Source organism: Podospora pseudoanserina, chromosome 5 (assembly GCF_035222485.1).
Source record: "Podospora pseudoanserina strain CBS 124.78 chromosome 5, whole genome shotgun sequence".
NCBI classification, from domain to species: Eukaryota; Fungi; Ascomycota; class Sordariomycetes; order Sordariales; family Podosporaceae; genus Podospora; species Podospora pseudoanserina.
The window spans coordinates 1560451-1581795 of NC_085924.1; the positions used below are offsets into that span (position 1 = coordinate 1560451).

A 21345-nucleotide genomic window follows, 5' to 3' on the forward strand; every position below is an offset into this window, starting at 1 on the left:
ATTCTTGCCCCCCCCCGCCCCCACCACCTACCTCCCCAGCATCCTCTTCACCCTTCCATTCTCGTTCTCCTCCTCCACCACCCCGGCAATCTCCCCACCTCCCCCTCGGCCGGCACCCACCCCCGCTTGACAACCGGCATCAACATCCTCCCCCTATCCATTGACTCAAGACAGATGTCATCCGCCGTGAGACAGTACTCCCACCTTGATGATCCCTCGGGAACAGCTTGTTCCGACGACACCCACTTGTCGAAATGGCTTCTTACCGTGTGGGTGTCCAGCCCCGCGTATTTCTCCGAGTCGGAAAATATCGGTTGGGAGTGGGATCTGGCGAGGGAGGGGAGGTGGTAGATTTCTCTTAGGGTGGACCTGACGTTTGTTTGGAGGAGGGAGAGGAAGGTTGGCCAGGCGGTTTGGGAAAGGGGCGAGTGAGTGGTGCGGTAGATGGGGAGGCCCCAGGGGGAGGTGGGGTGGTGGGTGAGCTGGTTTTGGAGGGTTTTCCAGGCCGGGAGGGAGAAGGGAGAAGGAGGTCATCTTTCTGGATGGTGGGGGCGAGGGATGGTTTCCGGTGATGAGGGTTGATGTGCGGAGAGGGTTCGGACGCCTGGGTGGGAGGTTGAGGACAAGGGCATGAGAGGGGAGGGTATATCGTTTTGAGAAGTTCATTGGAATGAATGGTAGGGATGACCTGAAGATGTCGTGTACGGTTCTTGACGGTGAGGTGAATGAGAGGCACGCAAGAACCGGGGGCTCACTGGGGCAAAGTTTGATGGGTGAGGTACCTAATGCATTGGTTGTCCCAGCTCTGTGCTTATTTCTCATGGTCCGATCTGGCTAATCACAGGGCTGTAACACTCGAGAGCGCTGGCTTTGCGCGCTGGGAAACGGGTCGATATTAAGGGAAGGGCGGTAGTGCCATCTTCTCTGGCGTTTTAAGCTGCAGTACGACACGCGAGGTAAGGCTTCCAGTGATGATTACCATCGAACGACCGAAATAACCGTACACCACCAAGGTGCGTTTGATTCAGGTTTGCTCACAAGTACCTACCTACCTTCCTCCAAGAGAAACACGAACTACTTTCCTAGGCTATGTAGACCGGCCATCAATCACACGCCGCCCAGCACCACACCGCCAATGATCCCCACCTGGCTTCCTCCGACTAATCCTGGACTGGAATATCATAATAGAAAACCAGCTTCCCTAGCTTCGGATCCATCGGCTTATTCAGCTCTGTCGCCGTGTTATAGAGCTGTTTGGCTGCCTCATTAGTAGCAAGGTTTGCCCCCTAGCCCGGTCCCAGGTTCGAGCGGATTTCCCGAAGCTGATACAGCATGTACTCGGTCGCTTTTGTTGTCATGCGCGAAGACACGGCAGCTTCGTGCTGGCGCCAGACTTCGAGGACGCCTGTCAAGCCCATGAAAGACTCGAGCAGTTGGAACTCGCGGGCAAGGGCGGTGCGGGTTATCTCCCAAGACAGGGCAAGATGGTTAGAGTTCATGTAAGAAAGGTCTGTGGAATGAGCGACGGATCAGTGGTTGCCTCTTCATGTTGATTTCTCTTCATGTAGCTACCTTTTCTATGACCCCTAAGATCTTTTGGGCTGCTTGCATGTCGGAAGCTGCCATCACCTGTCGCATCAAGGATTGAAACACGGGGGGGGCCATTGGCTTGTTCCCAAGCACCAACGCCATTTTGATCTTGTTCATGTCGTTCGGGAGGACCGACATGCCAGTTCGGAAAGCTGTTCATCCCATGATGGTGAACATGCGGTCGTTCGGTGTCACTGGTGGAGTCCACCCCTTGACATCTGTGACAATGGCGCCGAGCTCTGGCAGGTGGATGTTCTCCGGATATGCCTTGTGCCACACATCCAGGAGGACTTGCGGATTGAGCTCGCCAGAGGTCAAGCCTGTCCGGGCCCAAGCTGGCATGAGTGAGAACTAGCTGTGTTTTAGTTCGAGAATGCTCAACGGAAACTTATCGGGCGTCCTTCGGCACAGAACTTACATCAAGCAAATGTTCAGCGTCATACCTCAGCTTTCCGGCAAGTGCAGGCAGGCTGTCTTGCTTCCACCACTGGGCCACCGTGCCATCGCAAACATCCTTGGCCATCCCAAAGCCGGCCTTCAACTTCAGCGTCTCGGATCCGGGACCTTCAAAAGTCCTCGGGCCGGTTCTGTACTTCATGGATTTCATTATCAGATTCCCAGCGCCCTTGATGCCAGCCGCACTGGAACCTGCCAGTGTTTTGACCACGACTGTCATTGACCTTCGGACTCCAAAGCTTGAGGGGACTCTTGCTTCGAGTCCCACGCCTGTATGATCCGAGAGCGTGCCGTCGACCTCGTCATCGCTGTCGTTCAGGGGCTCGGGACCGTAGGCGTACCAGGTCTGACCGCGAACCGCGGATGAGCCCGCAGCAATAGCACGGCTGGCCACGACCAACGTGTCTCTACTGGGCCCATCTCTGTTGGGATAATCGGCACCATCATCCGTTTCACCTTCGTCTGGGTCCGAACACCCCCCACCATCCAGAACAGAGCAAATCTCGGAATTGCATTCAGCAACCGGGCTCAGTGACTCTTCGTTCACTTCACAGCAGAGAGCTTTCTTTCTCCACCCTTGTTATGAAGGCCCATAGTCAGCAATGCTGTCGTGGCTCGGAAGGTTTCTTCAGCACGAAACGCAAGACTCACAATTGCAAGGGTAATAATCGGCATCCCCATAGTCGTTCGTAGCCAGGAAGATCTCATGTCTCTCGCAGTTAGGAACCGCACAGTCCTTGCTCCCTACCCAATGGCACTTCTTGTAGGGAACTGGCTTGTTCTTGGGACAGCAGTAGTCGTTGCCCACCGTCCTCCCCCAGCGCTTATGAAGAGATGAAGGAAGGGTGATGGAACCATTCCGCTTTTTGAGCGACTCATCGTGCTTCCAGCACTTTTCATGAATGTCGGTGGCGTAAGCGACCTTTTTCCTCGTCGGCCTTGCAGTGCTTGCCGCTGCGGCTTTTGTGTCAGTTGGCACCAGACACAGGCACCTAAAGGGAAATGGAGATTTCTCGGAAAGGAACGAACATGCCATCCTTCAGTCCAGTAACACCCGTCGTTGATCTTGTCTAGCCCAACCTGACAGCACAGCTGCTTACCACCACGGCTGCATCGATTGGTGCCAGACTCGCCAGGACTGCCACCCCAGCTGGATCCGGCAATCTTGATCTTGCCCTCGCGGCACTGCCCGTTGCAGTCACCCCCTGAGCCGCGCCACATGCATTTGTCCTTGAACCCAGCCGAGATGGGACAGACGATAGGTTTGCCGCATGTTTTTCCCTGTTGGAAATTAGCCAGTTAGGTAGTCAGTTCCCATCCCAAACCAGACTCCCAAAACGATTGGCTTGGTTTTGCGTGAGACAGAACTCAGGCTCACCTTCTTGGCCTTGCAGCCATGAGCATCATACCCAACAAGCTCTTTCGTCGTCTTCAACTCCAGCGCCCCCTTGTAAGCTGTGATATCCTCCTCAATCTTGTCCAGCATCTCACAGCCTTGCCCCAGAAACGAACTGGCATCGGTGATGACTTTTTCTGTCATTCACCTGCTCCAGGCTCCCTCGCTTCCCAAGCTTTTCATTGCCCGTCAAGGCCTTGTGCGCGTTGTTGTCATAGTCACCGAGATCTGACGCTCAGATCAGCGAACCGGACAGTCCGAGGCTGTCAGCCCATTTGACCTCTGCGCAAATGTCTCCCTGTCGTCGAACGAGATCCACTGGTCGTTGTCCCAGGAGAAGTACTTGACGGCGGCCTCTCTGTCGTGAATCACTTGGATGGCACGCTTCTTCTTGTTTTGTTTGGCGAGGATGTCTTGGACCTCGTAGTGGGCGTGGTCTTTTCGGTAGGTAGTAGGCAGGGGGGTTTGTTAGCTTGGTCTATCTATGTTGGTTCAACCTTGATGACAACTCACACCCGCTTGGACCGGTGCAGACACCTTTTTCGGCACCACCTTTCAAGGGGCAGCCAGGTTTCGTGCAGGAGGGATTTTGGAGCGTGAAGGCTCGGCCGTAGAATCCGAAACCGAGCGCGACTTGGGGATGGGGGGATGTTGACTCTCCAAAGCAGCTCGCAGGCAAGCTTGATCTCGGTCAGGTTGGTGTGCCCCTGAACAATATTCCCGCCGTGGAGCTTGATGTCAGCAAGCAAACAGCTATCCGCCTCGCACAAACCAATGCGGAGACAGGAAAGCGACTCGGCTTACATCGGATTGTCTCCATCCCACACTCCATGCAGGTCATACGACATCAGATTCAACCAGTCGGCATACTTCATCAAGCCTGGCAGGTCGAACCACTTCAAGTACCAGTACGAAGGAGGGGCAGTAAAGGTGAGGCCCAGCCTTCTACCTGACTTGACAAATGCCTCTCGCAGCGTCTTGAACAGCTCGACATAGTTCTTGGTGTCATCCGGCTTGCCTCCGCGGTCTGGTGCGCCTGGGTACTCCCTTTCAGATATTAATGCTTTTCATCTCGACATGTGAACCACAAGCTTACCAGTCAAGATCAGCACCGTCAAAGCCGTACCGATTCATGAGCTTGAGTAAGGCACGCGCAAATTTCTGACGGTTGGCAGCAGTTCGGGCAATGTTGCCAAACACGGGCTGTGTTGCTGTGCCATATCGCTGAATGTCCACTGTCGTTCGTCAGCTCATTAGACACACGTTACTGCTGTGGGGGTACGAAGGTCAAGACTTGCTCCGCCGATGGACACATATATCTGAAGCGAGGGTTTGATGCCCTTCAAGTCGACAACATCCTGAAAGGTTTTCGTCGGTGTCTGTGCATCCATAGTGGTGATTTCGAAACTGGAAGGGTCGATGTAGGCGAAGGCATAGTTGATGTGTGTCAAGCCGTCAACTGTGATGGGCATCTGTTGTCAACTGTGTGGTCAAATACAGCACTCGGAACGGCGACGAGCTTACGTGGTAAATCACGAGCGCTTGTCTGGTGGCATTTTGACCTGTCGTTCCATGCCTCCCAGTATCCAATGACTTCAGATGTCAGCATGTTCTGCGTAGGTGTCCCCACGGAGCCATTGCATGATGTGTGAGAAGTAAAAGAGTACCAACCTTTACTAAGCGTCTTCCCACCGCCGCCCCCCCGGGGGTGCAGGATGTTCGATACAATTGGACTGACAGCCAGTAGTGCAGAACTCTGAGAAACAAGTCAACAACCAGTTACTCCGTAGTGAGCTTGTGTTATTTGGCTCTTGTAAGGAGACATACCTGAAGTCGTGCCGCAAAATCCATGCTGTGAACAGCTGGTAGCACAAAAACGATCATTATTAGCCAACACACCTGAGTGACAGCCACGGTCAGCACGATGGAAACCTTCTCACCAGGTGTTCAAGGGGCATGTCGTCCCTGGGATTTTTGAATATTTTCCGCACTCGGCAGTAGCATCGCAGTTGCTCGAACAGCCAGAACCGCAGTACGTTGGCCCATAGCCGCAGAAGCCATCTTTTCCGCAGCAATTCCCAGGCCTCATGATCCCCTACAAGCAGCTAGGGTTCAGCGACAAATGCCTGACATCAGTTAACACGACACTGCCGTCATGTCCTGGCTGGCTTCACACACATACAGGCATCGGGTAAGCCACGCCCGTTTCTTCTTGATCGATGTGGGTGAGAGAATGCTCATGCTGATATGTCGCTTCACTCAGCGATGCAAGCTTTCAGCTTTTAGAAGATTGGCAGCTTCAAGAACTATGTGATTCTTCCTGCAGAAAAGAGCTTGGCAATCTGCGCAACTCAATCAAGGCGGCTTGTACCGCGAAACAAGATCTTGTAGTCCCTGGGGGTGCGGACGGTATTGCTTATCCAGGTAGGTCTCAGGGTGTTTTCGCCATTCCATCGTGCCCAACCAGATTTGCATGTAAATCTCTAACAGCTTTCTCAGTCTCATTCTTTGCCGACCGTTATCTTTATGCAGTCAAGGCGGGATGTGTGAAGGATCCGTGAGACTTACCTCCCTCGAGTTTTCCAGGCTCCCCTTAGAAAGAAAGGCTAACACCATGCCTCTTAGTGCCAGTGGTCAATACTGCGACGCCATCGTGGCCACCTGGAAGAACCGTGACAACTACACGGACGCCCAGAAATGTTCCGACTGTGAACTCGGCCTGGGTAAGGCGCAGCTCTCGTCCCCCTTCGGATACGACGCCGAAGCGGCGGCAGGCTTCTCTTCCTTGACCCAGAGCTGCAAAAAAGACCGGGTACAACTACGCGACCCCCACCTCATACGCTCTCAACTCCGCTGGGACGGCACCGCCGCCGCAGCGCACCCGTAGCACAGGTACTCAACACGTAGTCAAGGCTGGCGATACTTGTCGGACCATCGCGGGACTGGCCGGGATTGGATCCTACCAGCTGATCAACGAGAATGGCCTCGACCTTAGCTGCAATCTTTTGCCGCCTGCGAATGAATCCATCTGCATGCCGGAGAAATGCGAGACGTTCGAGTTGGTGGTGGGTCAAACCTGCGACGACATAATGGAGGAGTATGGCATGACCAAGGCGCAATTTGCTGGCCTGGAATCCCTTCATCAACCCGTCGTGCAGGAATCTTAGAGACTGGAGAGGCTGGTTTCTTTGCGCCAGGTAAATGGCAATTCAGCTCAATTTTCAGCCTGACACGGGTGAGTGCTGACGCTGGCAAGCTCACCGAGCGGTACTGTCCCGGTTCAAGAGGGAGATGCGGTCACCACCGACGCCCCTCTGCCGACAAATCACCATCCTGATTCGAACAAGCACTGCGGTCAGTGGTATGTTGTAAGTACCATGGCTGCCCTACTGGTTGATGTCAAAGATGGCACAGTTGCAGGATAAACACTGACATAGGTACTCCCCAGGTCCAACCTGATGAATATTGTCAGATGATATACCTCAAGTTCAGCATTTCCGTTGATGGCTTCTACTTTCTCAACACAAATCTCGACAAAAACTGCACCAATTTGTGGAAAGACACAGCCTACTGTGTCAAACCGGTCGGAAACATCGTGACGTACCCAGGCTACAAGACATCGACTGCCTCCACCAGCTTCACTCGCCCAACCCCACAGCCCACAGCATCGGCGGCACCTATCCCCATACCTACTCTACACCCCAAAGCGCCGGGGACAGTGAATGAATGTTTTCTTCGCAGGAATGCCTGGGAAAGCTTCTTCATGGCAAATAATCCACTTTTCGCGGGCGGCAACAACTGCACCTCGTGGGCCAGTGTCGGCGACGTCACTATCCAACAACTTTTGGAGTGGAACCCCAATTTGTCCGCAACCAAGTGCGAGTTCAAGCCCGGATCAAGCTACTGTGTGCGGAAGTGGGAAACAGAGCGTATGCTCTTCCCGAGCCCTCTATTTCAAAACTTTGCTTCATGGGTAAACAGCAACTAACAAGCAGAACCAACCCAGCACCTCAACTAGAACCGCCCCACGATTATTGCCTCCCAGCTGACCCTTCACGGATCCCAGACACAACCCTCCAGCCCAAAGATTGCAGCTGTTATTTTGGTCTGCGGGCAAAAGACAAATGTGTGTGGAAAACTCCCCCTCCAATTCCCTCCACCATGAAAACATCAACTGACACGAAGACCAGCCTTCTTCAACTGTACCCAATTCCCACTCAACTTCAGCATCACCCTCTCCACTGTCCTCAACCCTCAACCCATGGCTTGGCTCCACCCCCACGACCTGCAACCAAAACCTCTGGACCCGTATGAACATGGATGGCTTTATCCAACTGTGTGTCGAGCGAGCTGGCACCGGCACTCCCTCCCCCGCCACGACAAGCAAAGCCTCCATCTCTACTCCCACCAAGCCACCCACCTCAACGCAGAGACCAACCACCGCCCCATCAAACATCACAAAACCACCCGCCTCAACAGCAGCCCCGAACCCCCCAGCGCCAACCCAACCAGGTGCTAATCCCTCCTGCAAGAAATGGCACGTCGTTGTAGGTGGAGACGGCTGCTGGGCAATCTCCAACCAGTACGGCATCGCCCTGGAGGATTTCTACAAGTGGAACCCCCGCGTGGGGAGCGATTGCGGTGCGCTGTGGAAAGATTACGCCGTTTGCGTTGGGGTTGAAAAGCAGGTTTGTTCAGTTGCGTGCCTGTTTTCATCGGCAGGTTCTCTCACAAACGGGTTCGACGGATGGTATGGATACCAGCAGACGCTTTTCATGCTTCTACCTCTTGCACCCAGCTACGTTCAATGCTGCCCCAATACCTCATGCCCAGTGTGTGAGCACCTAAGCGATGAAGAGCCCCGGTGAAAACCGGCATGTAATAATCACCCAACCCCCCTTTCCCCCTCCCCCTTTCCCCCCACACGTCCTTGCATCATGCCCTCTCCTCAGTCCTCAAAAGCATCCAGGCCAAGTTGTGCAACCCCCACAACTCCCAACACCTCGGTCTCCCCGCCCCTTTTTCTGCAACCAAATCTGCAGCCCCTTTCCCAAACCACAAAGCCCGAAACCCCCCCGCAAAAGGGCCACGCCGCACACTCCGCCCGCCCGCCTCTGCTACACACGACTAAACCTCTCCCCATTAAACAAAGGTTTTTACCCTTTTTGTTGTCCATCTTTCATTATCCAAGCCCTTGTGCTGGGTAGGTGTCTTGAGAGACATGCCTGACTTTCCCAGACAAGACAGGCAACTCCATACGCACTGCAAGAACAAGAATAGTCCCAGAGGGACACAAAAGCAAAACATGGGAAAAGTGTGTTACTACTGTAATGTGGCGAGGGTGTGGAAAAGAAAAACATGTAAAAGAAGAATATGCGGCCATCGGGAATCGAACCCGACTCTAATGCTTGGAAGGCATTAATGCTAACCACTACACCATGGCCGCTGACCTTGCTGCGTTTATGTCGCTCAAACACAGTCCCCAACACTGGGCGCCTGGCTTGGCAGAACAGTAAAGCTCCATATCCCGTCCAGTTCCAGGCACAATGGAATAGACAATTGTCCAAAGTCGTCAGAAAATCATTCCAAGCATCAAACGCATCAACATACTAAGCATCAAGAAAACCATTTCCGAGTTCAAATCCAAATCCGTGTATTTCATCCCTTGTATGTATGTATCCCCTTGTCTATCCCCATGCTTTGCTTTCCATAACCCCCTCAAACCGCCCAAACCCCCCCCCCTAACCCCCCCTAAAAAAACGCCATATATGCATCCCATCTACCCTGCTCCAATCCAAGTCCTATGATGATAAAAGAAAAGCGGTAACAGAAATCTGGAAACGTGAGTAGTGACCTGTGGAAAAAGAAAAAGAAGGTGAGAAAAACCACCTGCGAGGAAAAGTAAGTGAAAGAAATCCCAAACAGGTAGGTGGTTGGATGAGCAACCCGGTGACAAACGCTGGAGAGAGGAATACGGATAAAAGACGTGAAAGATCAACATTGTCGAGTGAGTGAAAAAGAAAGCTGTTGCCGTGACAAAAAGACCTAAAAGGAGTAAATGAAAGACTTGAAGAATAAAAAAAGAAAGCGAGTGACAGGAGTATTAAAATATCCTAGAAAAATGCCTCCCCCCTGTTATGTAAATCAACGAGTGAATTGAGTACTTTTGAATGAGTGTGTCTGTTGTTCGAGTACCGGCAATGCCATTGTGGATGTGGCCAAGTATTTCTTTCGGGGTCTGCGGAATTGGTTGTTTGCAGTGCCAAACGTTGGTAAAGAGCGTCGTGAGCGAAGCGTCTGGTGAGACAAGAATGTCGCTAGTAAGGTGCCAGGTATTAAATGTTGTAAAGCGTTGTTGTCCCCTGATTGAGTTTCGGGCCGAGTGAGTGATTGTGTAAAGGGTAAATGAATGATGTAAAGCCAAGTGAGATGGGTTACTGAAAGACCGACGCCGGTGATGGTGTTGAACCGAAAAGTGAGCGAAAGCAGTAAATGCCGAAAGCTCCCCTCAGAGGGTCAAGACTTGTCTGACCCGAAAAGCAAAAGACCACCAATGATGAAAGGCAGAAGAAAAGGAACATCCGGGTGTTGTCGATCCTTTACTTGCCGGCGTTGCCAACGCTGCCGGCCCCAATCTGTCCCGTCTGCTGAAGCTTCACCAGGTTGGGTGCAGCAACACCTGGGCAGCCCGACCCCTTGGCACCGTTTAAGCTCTGCAAGACCTGGATCATGGCAGTGCCGCGCCTCTTCTGAGTCTCGATCGAAGTATCGGAGGCATCGTTGAACTCCCCAAGAGAGATGGGAATTGGCACACTGGGGTCCGGGAAGAAGCCCTGGCTGAGGCCCTGGGAGAGCTTGCCGAGGAAGTCTGGGTCGTTGGGAGCAGGTGGGCAGTCGCAGGGGATGAGCTTCTGGTTGGCGCCGACACAGCTTCCGACTTGGATGGTGTCCCGGCCATCACCGGCCTTGACACCAAAGTCCTGAGGAATGACAGCCGGGTTGACGCCGCCTTGGCGAGGGACGTGGACCAGGGCAGAGGCCGAGGCGGCGAGGAGGGAGAGAACAAAAGTGGCCTGCATTTTGAGAGAGTGGTGAAGTGGTTGTCGTCGAGACTGTTTGTAAATTGGTAGTGGCTGTAAAAAGGGAATGGCAAGGGTCCGGCCCAAGAATCAGAAGACGATGGTGAATGGAAGGAAAGACTGCGACCCGAAGATCTTGGTGTTGTGAATGAGTGCCGAGTGCTGGATGGTGATGTGAGAGAGGTTTAGATTTGAGACGGGATGACCTCCGATATATGTAGTGATCCGAAGTCAAGCTCCGAATGTGTGTTGACTGGGTGTGATGTCCCCCAAGATCAGGATGATGGATGGCCGGCCGTGGGTGACGGTGGCAAACGAAACGGCGCATCGCATCCTGTCCCGGGTTTTCGTTCCTCAAAGAGGGTGAGTCGATTGGGCCAGACGGCCTCGAAGTGGTGCAAAAGGGCGTATGCAGTGGAATCATTGAGTGCCGGTGCTGGGCGGTTATCGGAAATCCGGGCGATTTGCAACAGAAGAAGGGAAGAATCTGGAATACCACTCTCTAACGGTTTGCGGTCCCCTGCAGCGGCGTGGAACCGCGGACAGCCAGAAAGTCGGTTCAATGCAGGCCGCAGCCGTTGTGGCCGGCCTTGTTCCAGTGCTCGGATTGGCTGCCCTCTGTGCCCGGTGCAGCGGCTGTTGAAGGGGTGGCCAAGCCCCGGGGCCGTCGCCGCGACACCCAATTCCCGGGTATCCACCCGGTCCCGGCACTGGCTGATGAAACGATTGAAAGAACGCCGCATGAAACATTTGGGAAAGGTCTTTCCAAGCAAATGCAGAATGGAGAGGTGATTGGTGAAGGAATGAAGCGCCATTCAAGACGCCGGCACTTGCCAGAGGAGATGGGAATGTGTGAGCAGTGCATTGGGACACCCCAGGCTCAGATTTTGATATCATCATATTTGCCACGGCACACTATGCTCGGCGGGCTCAGATTCTGGTATCATCATTGCTCGCCGCACACCTTTCCCTATTTTCGCTTGCCTTTCGAGGCGGCAAGCTCTCAATGTGATGGCGACAAGTTTGTCGGTCTGCTTCGTAACGTCCCTTCTACTAGACAATGACAGCGGTCAGAACCTATTCATTACGGCGCCACACCCTTGTGGAGGTACCGATTGCACACAGACTTCTGGAAGGCAAGCCTAAGGGGAGAAAGATTGGTGTGAGGGAATGAGGCGAGATGGGTGGGATTTATACCTACCAGAAAACTGTGTTCTGCCACCTGCAGCTTGCAGCAGGCAGCCATCAGTCGGTAGTAGAGACAACGGCGACGGCCAAAGTCGCTTGGCGACTGACTCTGTTCTGTGACGGTGACGCACTCTTGTGAAGGTACCAGCAGCATCACACCCTTGGGCATATGGAAGGAAGAAAGGGAAATGAAGTTCAAGGGCCGAGAGAGCATCAGTGGAACTAATATACCTCAGGTCTGTAGCGATTGCCCCACTTTGAGTTCAAGAGCTTCTATGTTGTTAGGGTGTGGCTTGCTTCTATTGACGGCCATAACAGATAGCGTAGGCGTCTGCCTAGGAGGCTTGGATGGTTAAATTCTTCATGTCAAACCTTGTCAGTGCCAGACATACCCAGGTGCCAAATACCACCATCACAGGTCCTAAACCTATCCATGTCTTTCCCAGGTCGTTTTTCTCCGCGGTGACGACAAACCAGCCCGGAAATCATGGCACGAGGGGAAGTCCCATCCACAAGCCAAGGACACCAAATGGAAAGCACATAGATCAATTCTCATGACCGAAAAAAACTTGAGCCTCATCAGAGGCTTCAGAAAAGATCAGCCCATCTTGAGGATTGCACCATCGCCCTCCCGTCCAACAACGACAATGAGGCAGAGGTCAGTTCCTGGAAGGCACAACACAGCTCTTCCACAAACAACAAGCAGCTAAGCAGGATCCGGACACTTTAGTCCAGTGTACCTGAACCCAAACGGAAAATGGCATAAGAAGCAGGCAAAATTCTGCACAAATGTTAGGTGTATGCATGTGGATAAAATACAAGAGTGCTTCTATATATGTTGAAACTCTCCCAAGGCAAGCAACTCCATCCAAACTACTAACATGTCAGGAAAAAGATCCTTTACGCGACGTAATGTTGGCCTGACAGGATAACACGGTGCTCAGCGGCTCGCCCTTCCTGCCCTTTTCTTCTCGGCGGACAGCAGGGAAGCCGACTTGGACTCTATTTTCGCACCCCAACCTCAACAAATCAACAAGGTTTCGTGGTGTAGTTGGTTATCACGTCAGTCTAACACACTGAAGGTCTCCAGTTCGAGCCTGGACGAAATCAATAACCTTTCATTTTTTGCTCATCTCCAGTCTCCACCACGGCGACAGGGGATCGATCCCCTTTTTGGGACACGAGAGAGAACTCAGAATTCTTTTCTACAGACCTTTGAACATGAAAGGGCCAGTCATTCACTACTTGGGGTATCAAGAGAAACAGAGCACCAAGGCCGAAATGCATGCATAACTTAAATCTTCATAACTACCGAATAATTCCTATCTCACAATATCATCTTGAACATTGGATCCCTGTCATCACCGCTACCCGCATGATGATCGTACTTCCCTCTCGCCTTGTCCTTGTTGATCTTGATGCACCAAAAGACGTTTGTGAGAATCCTGTGGCCCCGTTAGCTTCACTCTCCACACCGACAAAGATCTCCAGCGACTCACGCAAGCCACGCATAAACCAACAGCCCCAAGATGATGCTATGTCCTTTGTGGTACAACGGCCCGTCAACGCTCGGATACGCAAAAGTCGCCACAAAGCCTCCACAGTTGGCAACCGCCAGCTGCAGCGCCGAAGTTGTTGCCCTTTTGTAGTGACCAGCCGAGTTATTCGAGTTCCAGACGAGAATACACGGCACGCTGCTGTACATCCCGACAGCCATGAGACAGGTCATGCCGAACCGGACATTGGGAGAGGGGACGTTGCCGATGACCGCGTAGCCAACGATGGCGATGAGAAGAGTGAAGAGCATGATGACGCCCCGGAGCTTGAGACGGTCCGAGGCAAAAGCTACGGCGACCGTGACTGGCGTGGCCACGGCGTAGGGAATCACGGACCACAGCTGACTCTCGTTGGCGTTGGATGTGATTTTGAGGTCGTTGATAATTGTTGGGAGGAACAGGCCGAAGCTGTAAAGTCCCGATAGGATGGCAAAGTAGGCAGTGGCCGTGAGCCAGACCTGGAGGTTGAGGATGCCGCGGCGCACTTCGGACCACTTGAATTTCTCTTCGCGTTCCAAGACGGGGCTGTTAACATGTCAGCATCACCTCACAAAAGCATTATAACATGCCCAGGCTTACTTGAACCTCTCGTCACCACCGGCAGCTCCGATCTTCCCTTGCAGCCTCAGCTGCGCAAAGTCCTTCTCCTCTTGTGTCAGGTAGGACGCAGTGGCAACACTCGTCGGCAAGAAAAAGTACGCAATCACGCCGGCAACAACCGTCTGCCCATCTCATCAGCAGACAGACTCCATCAAACATCCGCAACAAAACTCACAATGACCCCCTCCATGATGAAGATCCACCTCCACCCCTCAAGCCCACCCCTAGGCCCGATCGCGGATAGACCCCTTGCCAGGAGACCTGATTCTCTGTCAGCCGCATCCCTTTCCACCTCCTTTCGACCCGCAGGAAAAAGCAACTCACCCCCAAAAGCGCCCGACAAACTAGCGGCCGTATAAAAAATACCAATCCTCACCGCCATCTCCTGTCGCGTGTACAACCCCGACAGATACAGCACCATCCCGGGGAGCAAACCCCCCTCCGCCAACCCCAACACTGCCCTCACGGCGAAAAACGAGCCAAAGCTCCTTACAAACCCCAGACACATCGTTACAATCCCCCAAGCCACCGTCAGAAGCGGCAGCCAAACCCGGGGCGTTATCTTCTTGAGAAGAAGATTAGAAGGCAGCTCAGATGCGATGTAAGTGGCGTAAAAGACGGCAAGACCCCGGTTGTACTGCGTGTTGGAGATGGCAAGGTCCTTCTCGAGACCAATGATCTTGGCGTTGCCGACGTTGGTGCGGTCGAGGAAGGAGCAGAGGAAGAGGAGGGAGAGGATGGGGAGGATGCGGGTGTCCATCTTGAGGAGGACGCGCTTGGTGAGGCGGGCTTCGTCTTCCGGGGAGAAGGGGGTGGCGACGTCCTCGCGTTTGGCGGTTTCGGGGCCGCCGGTGGAGAGGTGGTCGCTGTCGCTTTTCTCGAGCGCGGCGGTGCCCGCGATTGGACGTGGTGTTGTCATCTTTACCGGGTCGTCTCTGTTGAGTGTACTGTAGCACACAGGCGACACGATGGCCCGTGAGATGTTCTTGGGTAAACTCGATCCGAGTAGAGGTCAAGGCTAGAGCAGCTTCGATACCAGGCTCGCGACACAATACGCCCGGGGCATGGGCAGGGTGAGGTGATATGCAACCTGACCTGCCTTTTTCCATAGTGCTGCCCTCTCCTGACGTTGCTACAGCGCCCCGACACTTTCCTCTCGCGCTGTCTCACCGAATTGGTGCTATCAATTTTTGATCTGCATGTATTCGCCCGAGACCGTGCCATTGACCGTGGTACAACATCCTGGTGTCTCACTCAGCGCCAGTGACCTGACTGACCACTCAATGGCCATTGAGGGCCTGCAGACTACCCGCGCGCCGATAGCAACGGTGACGCTGAGATTGGCGGGGTGTCGCATAGTTCCCAGATTCATGAGATCATGATGACTCTCAAAGTTTCCGAGTCTTGATTCGGGATGTCTAGTTTATACATGGACAAGAGATTGTCAATCGAGAGACGTTCGAGAAGAACGGTTATTCCCGGCTTGGTATTTTCCAGCGGGTTACAGTGGGGCGTCGTCCTCCCCATAGCGCATCGACCGCTAATCGGCGGGGAAGTGCCGGACCGGCCGCTGGATCTGAACCTCACCACAGCTCCTGGGTGTCAGTCACCAAAGACATCAAAAAAAGAAAAGTGACAAGAACAAGATATCTGGGCATCTTCACATGCTTCCATTCCATCTCATCAGTAAGCCGCAATGAGATCCAAGCCGATGCTCGATGCCGAACTCCGACCCCCCATCGACGTTGAGTGAGGAGACGCCCGAAATTTGTTTCCTCCCGGCGCCCAAATCTATCTCCGACCACCTCGGCCCTTTCCGACCCCCCATGTTCTGGTGACGTAGAACACCACTTGGCGCAGCCCAAACGGAAGGGACCTGTTGATTGCAAGATCGGATGGCAGATTTGCATGCCTGCCTGTCGCGCCCGCATCCGCGCCGTGCCGGCCGGGTGGGTTGGACGACGCTGTGTTTTGGTAGTCGACCTTCCCTTTGCCACGGCGTTGAGACGGCGAATGCTTTAAGACCAAAGGGATTGTTTTGTGTTTATTTGCGGTTGCGGTACCGGTCGTTGAGTCTTGATTGCTTTTGTGCCGGAGGCATTGAAGCAGGATGAGGAACTTGGCCAGTGTTGTTGGACGGCGCGCCGTTGCGCTTTCTTCGAGGGGATCGTGTGCAAGACAGCTTCAGTCGAGCTTGAGGATCGAGGCGACGACATCAACCTCACAGCCAAATATTACCATTAACTACGCCCAGAGCAGGTTTTTTTCTCACACGCGACCGTGGAGGAGAGAGATTCCGGTTTCTGAGCCCAAAAGAGGAGGCTCCAAGGTGTGGGCATCAGCAGATGAAGCCGTGGCCGACATCAAGAGCGGCTCCGTCCTGCTCAGTGCTGGATTTGGCCTTTGCGGTGTAGCTTGTAAGCCCCCTTGTCCTAACCATCAAGACAAGCCCCTGACTGACTCCGCCCCCCCTTTAGCAACCCTCATCGCCGCCATCCGCCGCCGCGGCCCCGAATCCCTCCACTCCCTCACCGCAGTCTCCAACAACGCCGGCTCGGAAGGTCGCGGCGGCCTTGCCCTCCTCACCGAAAACGGCCAAATCGACCGCATGATCATGTCGTACCTCGGCGCCAACAAAAAGCTCGAAAAGCAATACCTCACGGGCCAGATCGCCGTCGAGCTCTGCCCCCAGGGCACCATCGCCGAAAGAATCCGCGCCGCCGGCTCGGGCATCCCGGCCTTCTTCACCCCCACCGGAGGCAACACCCTCATCCAATCCGGCTCCCTCCCGACCCGGTACTCCCCCGACGGAACCGTGGTCGAGTTTTCCGCCCCGCGAGAAACCCGCATCTTCAACGGCAAAGCCTACCTGATGGAAACCGCCCTCCCCGGCGACGTGGCCATCCTCCGTGCCTGGAAAGTCGACAAGGCCGGCAACTGCGTTTTTCGTCACACGACCAAAACTTTTGCCCCCTTGATGGCAAAGGCTGCCAGGATTGCCATTGTGGAGGCGGAAAATATTGTTGAGGTTGGGGAGCTCGACCCGAGCGAGGTTAATCTCCCGGGCATATACATTGACCGGATCGTCCCAGCGACCGAACGCCCCCAAGTAGAAATTGTCAAGACCCGCTCCCCACCGGAATTCTCCTCGTCGCCTCCAAAAGAGGAAGCACCCGCTCAGGCGAAAAGAAACCGCATCGCCCGCCGCGCCGCCAAAGAGCTCAAACCAGGCTTCTACGTCAACCTCGGCGTCGGCATCCCCACCCTCGCGCCTTCTTTCCTTCCTCCGGGGCAGGAAGTCTGGATTCAGTCGGAGAATGGCATCCTCGGCATGGGGGATTACCCCCTCCCGGAAGAGGTCGATCCTGACATTATCAACGCCGGGAAAGAAACCACCACCCTCGTCCCCGGCGCCTCGACGTTTGACTCGAGCGAGAGCTTTTCCATGATTAGGGGGGGACACGTGGATGTTTCCATCTTGGGGGCGCTGCAGGTGAGTGCGGGGGGGGATTTGGCGAACTATATGATACCGGGCAAGGTGTTCAAGGGGATGGGGGGAGCGATGGATTTGGTGAGCAATCCGGAGGGGACAAAGATCGTGGTCGCGACGGAGCATACGGCCAAGGACGGGACGAGCAAGATTGTGGCGGTTTGCGGGCTGCCGATTACGGGGAGGGGGGTGGTGAGCACAATTATCACTGATCTGGTGAGTTGATTCTCGTCGTACCGGCACTGAAGTGATGCTGACTGGAGAGGGACAAATAGGCGGTTTTCCAGGTCGACAGGAAGAAGGGGACGCTCACGCTGACGGAGATCGCGCCGGGGGTGGATGTCGAGGAGGTGAGGAGAAAGACCGATGCGGGCTTTGCGGTGGCGGAGGAGTTGATTGTCATGGAGTAGGCGAGAGGTGGGAAGCATGATGGCCTGGTGTTGTTTTGTCATTGTCATTCATGAACATGTATATACCATACCGTCTTTTTGCAATAAATACATGTCAAACCTCTTGTCTCTCTCACAACTTGGACTCCCTCCCCCTCCCCCTCCCGCTCCCGCTCCCGCTCCCTGTCCCGCCCTGCAGCTCCTCCTCCATCTCCTTCGCCACATTCCCAACCTCGCTCACCTCCCCATCCAGCCTCGTATCATCCTCCACCCCGTCCTCCTGGTCCTGGTCCTGGTCAACCTCCCGCTCCCAACCGGCAAACCCCCCACCCCCGATCGCCCTCGCGATTTTGTCAACGCTCTCCAAAATCCACTCACACCCCTCATCCCCCGCCAACCGTTCCATCCCCTCCCTCTCCTCCTCGTCCTCAAACTCCTCTCTGTGTAACCCCTGCTCCACAGCCTTTCTCAACCCGTAAACATGGCTCAACACCTGCGGCCCAACCCCCCTCTGCGCTCTCAAACACGCAATCGCCACAAGACTGGTCAGGCACCGCCCCAACCTCGCCTGTCTCGGCACCCCGCCCTCCACATGCCTCGGTGGATCGGCGAGTAACATGGCGTAGTGACCCTGGAGGATATACCCCGGCAGATCGGGATGTGCCAGTGCAAGCTTTTGGGTTAGTTTCCCGTGATGGGGTGTGTAGATTGACTTCCAGAGCGCGTTTCCCCTGCTTATCGTATTGTTGATGTTTGAGGTAGTGACGGTTCGTGATGGGACCGAGGAAAGGGAGCTGGACCAGGGGTTTACCTCCAGGTCTGAGCGAAAGGCGTTGAGGCAGTTGATTGTGCGGGGGATTCCATTGAAGGAGATGCATTTGAGGCCGACTTCGCGGATCAGTTCGGCGAGGAGGAGGGGGGTAAGGGGGGGGTGAGGGAGGGAGGGTTGGGTGGGGGGTTAGGGAGGAGGAGGTGGAGGGAGGTGGGAGAGGGAGGAGGGGGAGTTGAGCGTGAAGGTTGTTGCTGCCTGCGGACAGGGAGGAAGGGTTAGTGAAAAGAAGGGAAACGGGAGGGGGAGGGAAACGAACAGCTATGGTTATCCAGGGACGTTCGCCGTATTTGCGCGATTTGGCTTCGCGGGAGAGGCGCTGGTAGAGGTTTCTTATTTGGGGGGGGGCCGGGGTTGTGGCTGGGGAGGCGAAGGGGGCGTTGATTAGTTTTTTGAGGGAGGGCCTTAGGGAGCTAAGGTCTTTGAGTTTGGTTTCGGCCATGAGATATTTGAGGGGGTGGGTTTCTAGCGGTGGTGGCGGCGGTGGTGCTTGTTGCTGCTGCGTTGGTGCTGACTATCGTTGTTCTAGCTTGTTTACAGGTGAGAGAAGCGGCGATGTTTGAGGGACATCACCAATTGGAAAACAGTGGTGGTTTTGTTTGTTGTTTGGTGGAGCGTCGTCAAAGTAGTGGAAGTGGTTGAGTCGATGATGCGCGCGCGACGAAAGATCACTGGGGAGGTTCCCGCAGCTGGAATGGAGCGATATGATTGGTGCGCAAAAGCTGGGAATTGGAGTTCGTCGCAATGCCCGCTTGTCCGCCAAGGGCTTCTCCGGCAGGGGGAAACAGCCGCTTCTAGTGGGGATGAGCTCGGGGGTTGTTTTGAGTGCCGATGCGGGCACTCTCTCAACAGCAAAACTCACTTACTCATCGACCCTCAACCACACGAGGCCTGTCACTATCAAGACCGTTTTCCTTTCATGAGCTACAACACGTGGCTTTCACCGTCCCTGTCCCTATTTATCATCACCCCTCAATTCTAGCCGCCGAGGTCAGACATCCCCGCCGCACATTGATCTACCCGCGAGTTGGTGTGGGCCGACAAAGTTGCAAATTCCCATCCCATCAGCCCATCATCGTCTTCTTTGCCATGATGGGAGATCTGTTCTTGTGTGACCCGACTATCCCGAGCGGCGGTTGTGTTCCAGATCCATGGGAACGTGGATCTGGAACTGCCCGTCCTTTATACCAACTAAGATACTGCCAGCATAATTCCATCATATTTCCATCTCAAAGCTATAATGGGACCTGCTTGGCTTGGACAAGGTACCCATGGTGTGTAGTGAGTCTCTGGTCGGCCATATTTTGCGCCTGAAACTCCCGTGGACTCAGGCTGGCTGTAGTGACCCGGGTCCAAACGTCCCTCTCCCCCAAGCTGTATCTGTTCGGGGTGTTCCGAGTTGTCCTTCTCCTCATGTTTGTCTCTTTTGCAACATGGTGCTCCCAGGCATCCAGTCCTGAGGTCTAGTGATATCTCTTTTGCCATCTTGCCATCAATCCCGGCGAAAATGAGTGGGCAGAAAGGAACCAAGCAACCCTTCTGGCTCGGGTGAGTTTTTAGCTGCTCGTGCACGGAAGATAGTATTGACAAGCAGGTGCAGCGGAGCCGCTGCCTCCATGGCAGTATGCTTCAGTGAGTGGACACCCCTGGTTGCTATGAGAGAAGCATGCAGTTCGTATCGCTTGTTGAGTGCTGACCCTGGCCCCAGCCCACCCCCTGGATCTCACAAAATAGTATGTTGACGTGAACCCCCGCTCCGATCGCTCGAGAGATATGTGCAACATGTTAACACTCAATCCCGTGCAGCCGCATGCAGGTCCTCCATACCCGAGCACCCATGCTCTCGACCCTGTACCGGTTCGCTGTTCGTGATGGTGAGACGTCTTGGTATGGTGTGTTCAGCCAACTATGGTGAGGCTGATGGCGCGTAGGAATACCTTCACTGTGGTCCGGCCTTTCCGCTTCGGTTCTCCGACAATCGACATACTCAACAGCCAGGTTCGGTTTGTATACCATCCTGTCCCGCCAGATGCAAAAGCGGTCCAGTGGTGCCAAGCCATCCACCACATCCACCATAGCGTGTGCCGGTGTGGCCGGCGGGCTCGCTGGCGTGGTGGGGAATCCGACAGAGGTTGTTCTCGTCCGAATGTGTGCCGACGCCGCCAAACCACCGGCAGAGCGCTTTCTCTACTCGGACGCCGTGACCGCCCTCGTCCGGATCGCGAGAGAGGAAGGTGTCAAAGTGTTTGGGAGGGGGCTGTCTGCCAATATCGTCAGGAGTGTCCTCATGAGTGAGTTGAGCACCCCAGACAATGCCCACAAGCTGTTTGCTGACCTCGAACAAGACGTGTCCCAGATCGCACCGTAAGCCATCGCCAAGCCCCATAGCAACCTCCCGCGCTGACGATGCGTGACTACCTTAGATATGCGGCTGCTAAAAAAACTATCCTCACCCGCACCCGGCTGAAAGACGACATCCGAACACACGCCCTGGCATCTCTCTTCGCCGGAACCGCTGCCACGACAGCGTGCGCACCGGCCGATGTGCTGAAGAGCAGAATCCAAAGCGCTACCAAGGGCTCAACCGTCCTGCAGGTTGCGCGTGACGGCCTGAGGCAAGAAGGGCCAATGTTCCTCATGAAGGGGTGGACGCCAGCTTGGCTCCGCCTGACACCTCACACCGTCCTCACATTCGTCATCATGGAAAAGCTCTCCGAGCTCGTCAGCATGACGGCAGCCACCCCGGTGCCGGCTCGAGCAACCGCTTGACCC

General features: G+C 54.6%; 12 protein-coding genes and 2 non-coding genes across 14 annotated transcripts; 7 read left to right on the top strand and 7 right to left on the bottom strand.

Annotated features, from left to right (window-relative positions):
* Window positions 1–177: 177 nt before the first annotated feature.
* On the bottom strand, window positions 178–822 carry QC764_503785 (uncharacterized protein; the record flags this gene model as incomplete). Its single annotated transcript, XM_062947628.1, has 1 exon — window positions 178–822. The coding sequence occupies one exon, from the start codon at window positions 820–822 to the stop codon at window positions 178–180; it is 645 nt and encodes a 214-aa protein (XP_062798843.1).
* A 1721-nt stretch (window positions 823–2543) lies between these two features.
* On the bottom strand, window positions 2544–3453 carry QC764_0077410 (uncharacterized protein; the record flags this gene model as incomplete). Its single annotated transcript, XM_062940740.1, has 3 exons — window positions 2544–2622; window positions 2698–3083; window positions 3425–3453. Coding segments are annotated over 3 exons (492 nt in total), but the record flags the coding sequence as incomplete, so codon positions are not given.
* A 229-nt stretch (window positions 3454–3682) lies between these two features.
* Window positions 3683–5400, bottom strand: QC764_0077420 (uncharacterized protein; the record flags this gene model as incomplete). The annotated part of the gene is made up of 8 exons (XM_062940741.1): window positions 3683–3879; window positions 3956–4097; window positions 4270–4489; window positions 4539–4666; window positions 4756–4901; window positions 4967–5004; window positions 5135–5304; window positions 5383–5400. The coding sequence occupies 8 exons, from the start codon at window positions 5398–5400 to the stop codon at window positions 3683–3685; spliced, it is 1059 nt and encodes a 352-aa protein (XP_062798845.1).
* Window positions 5401–5529: 129 nt separating this feature from the next.
* QC764_503795 (uncharacterized protein) lies at window positions 5530–6003 on the top strand (the record flags this gene model as incomplete). The annotated part of the gene is made up of 2 exons (XM_062947629.1): window positions 5530–5633; window positions 5706–6003. The coding sequence occupies 2 exons, from the start codon at window positions 5530–5532 to the stop codon at window positions 6001–6003; spliced, it is 402 nt and encodes a 133-aa protein (XP_062798846.1).
* A 53-nt stretch (window positions 6004–6056) lies between these two features.
* On the top strand, window positions 6057–6609 carry QC764_0077440 (uncharacterized protein; the record flags this gene model as incomplete). The annotated part of the gene is made up of 2 exons (XM_062940742.1): window positions 6057–6165; window positions 6239–6609. The coding sequence occupies 2 exons, from the start codon at window positions 6057–6059 to the stop codon at window positions 6607–6609; spliced, it is 480 nt and encodes a 159-aa protein (XP_062798847.1).
* Window positions 6610–6914: 305 nt separating this feature from the next.
* On the top strand, window positions 6915–8595 carry QC764_0077450 (uncharacterized protein; the record flags this gene model as incomplete). The annotated part of the gene is made up of 3 exons (XM_062940743.1): window positions 6915–7371; window positions 7449–7568; window positions 7630–8595. 3 exons carry the CDS (start codon window positions 6915–6917, stop codon window positions 7959–7961), a joined length of 909 nt encoding a protein of 302 aa, XP_062798848.1. The 3' UTR covers window positions 7962–8595.
* A 221-nt stretch (window positions 8596–8816) lies between these two features.
* QC764_0077460 lies at window positions 8817–8888 on the top strand. Its single transcript has one exon. It is a non-coding gene; the product is annotated as a tRNA-Gly (tRNA).
* Window positions 8889–10041: 1153 nt separating this feature from the next.
* QC764_503810 (uncharacterized protein) lies at window positions 10042–10521 on the bottom strand (the record flags this gene model as incomplete). Its single annotated transcript, XM_062947630.1, has 1 exon — window positions 10042–10521. One exon carries the CDS (start codon window positions 10519–10521, stop codon window positions 10042–10044), a length of 480 nt encoding a protein of 159 aa, XP_062798849.1.
* Window positions 10522–11605: 1084 nt separating this feature from the next.
* On the bottom strand, window positions 11606–11878 carry QC764_0077480 (uncharacterized protein; the record flags this gene model as incomplete). The annotated part of the gene is made up of 2 exons (XM_062940744.1): window positions 11606–11650; window positions 11723–11878. 2 exons carry the CDS (start codon window positions 11876–11878, stop codon window positions 11606–11608), a joined length of 201 nt encoding a protein of 66 aa, XP_062798850.1.
* An 867-nt stretch (window positions 11879–12745) lies between these two features.
* On the top strand, window positions 12746–12819 carry QC764_0077490. Its single transcript has one exon. It is a non-coding gene; the product is annotated as a tRNA-Val (tRNA).
* Window positions 12820–12971: 152 nt separating this feature from the next.
* On the bottom strand, window positions 12972–14784 carry QC764_503820 (uncharacterized protein; the record flags this gene model as incomplete). The annotated part of the gene is made up of 5 exons (XM_062947631.1): window positions 12972–13154; window positions 13209–13790; window positions 13845–13987; window positions 14041–14126; window positions 14190–14784. The coding sequence occupies 5 exons, from the start codon at window positions 14782–14784 to the stop codon at window positions 13037–13039; spliced, it is 1524 nt and encodes a 507-aa protein (XP_062798851.1). The 3' UTR covers window positions 12972–13036.
* Window positions 14785–15359: 575 nt separating this feature from the next.
* Window positions 15360–17879, top strand: QC764_503830 (uncharacterized protein). The gene is made up of 3 exons (XM_062947632.1): window positions 15360–16282; window positions 16343–17571; window positions 17631–17879. The coding sequence occupies exons 1-3, from the start codon at window positions 15976–15978 to the stop codon at window positions 17763–17765; spliced, it is 1671 nt and encodes a 556-aa protein (XP_062798852.1). The 5' UTR covers window positions 15360–15975; the 3' UTR covers window positions 17766–17879.
* Window positions 17878–19015, bottom strand: QC764_503840 (uncharacterized protein; the record flags this gene model as incomplete). The annotated part of the gene is made up of 2 exons (XM_062947633.1): window positions 17878–18417; window positions 18833–19015. The coding sequence occupies 2 exons, from the start codon at window positions 19013–19015 to the stop codon at window positions 17878–17880; spliced, it is 723 nt and encodes a 240-aa protein (XP_062798853.1).
* Window positions 19016–19986: 971 nt separating this feature from the next.
* Window positions 19987–21342, top strand: QC764_503850 (uncharacterized protein; the record flags this gene model as incomplete). Its single annotated transcript, XM_062947634.1, has 7 exons — window positions 19987–20034; window positions 20097–20125; window positions 20174–20205; window positions 20282–20306; window positions 20380–20447; window positions 20505–20937; window positions 20997–21342. 7 exons carry the CDS (start codon window positions 19987–19989, stop codon window positions 21340–21342), a joined length of 981 nt encoding a protein of 326 aa, XP_062798854.1.
* Between the last annotated feature and the right edge of the window lie 3 nt (window positions 21343–21345).

What these genes read in the sequence shown, in the direction of transcription:
- QC764_503830 (XM_062947632.1), top strand. Translation starts at nt 15,976, where the DNA reads ATGAGGAACTTGGCCAGTGTTGTTGGACGGCGCGCCGTTGCGCTTTCT. An exon ending in TGGCCTTTGCGGTGTAGCTT is followed by an intron (nt 16,283 to 16,342) that starts GTAAGCCCCCTT and finishes CCCCCCCTTTAG; the next exon opens with CAACCCTCATCGCCGCCATC. An exon ending in GCACAATTATCACTGATCTG is followed by an intron (nt 17,572 to 17,630) that starts GTGAGTTGATTC and finishes AGGGACAAATAG; the next exon opens with GCGGTTTTCCAGGTCGACAG.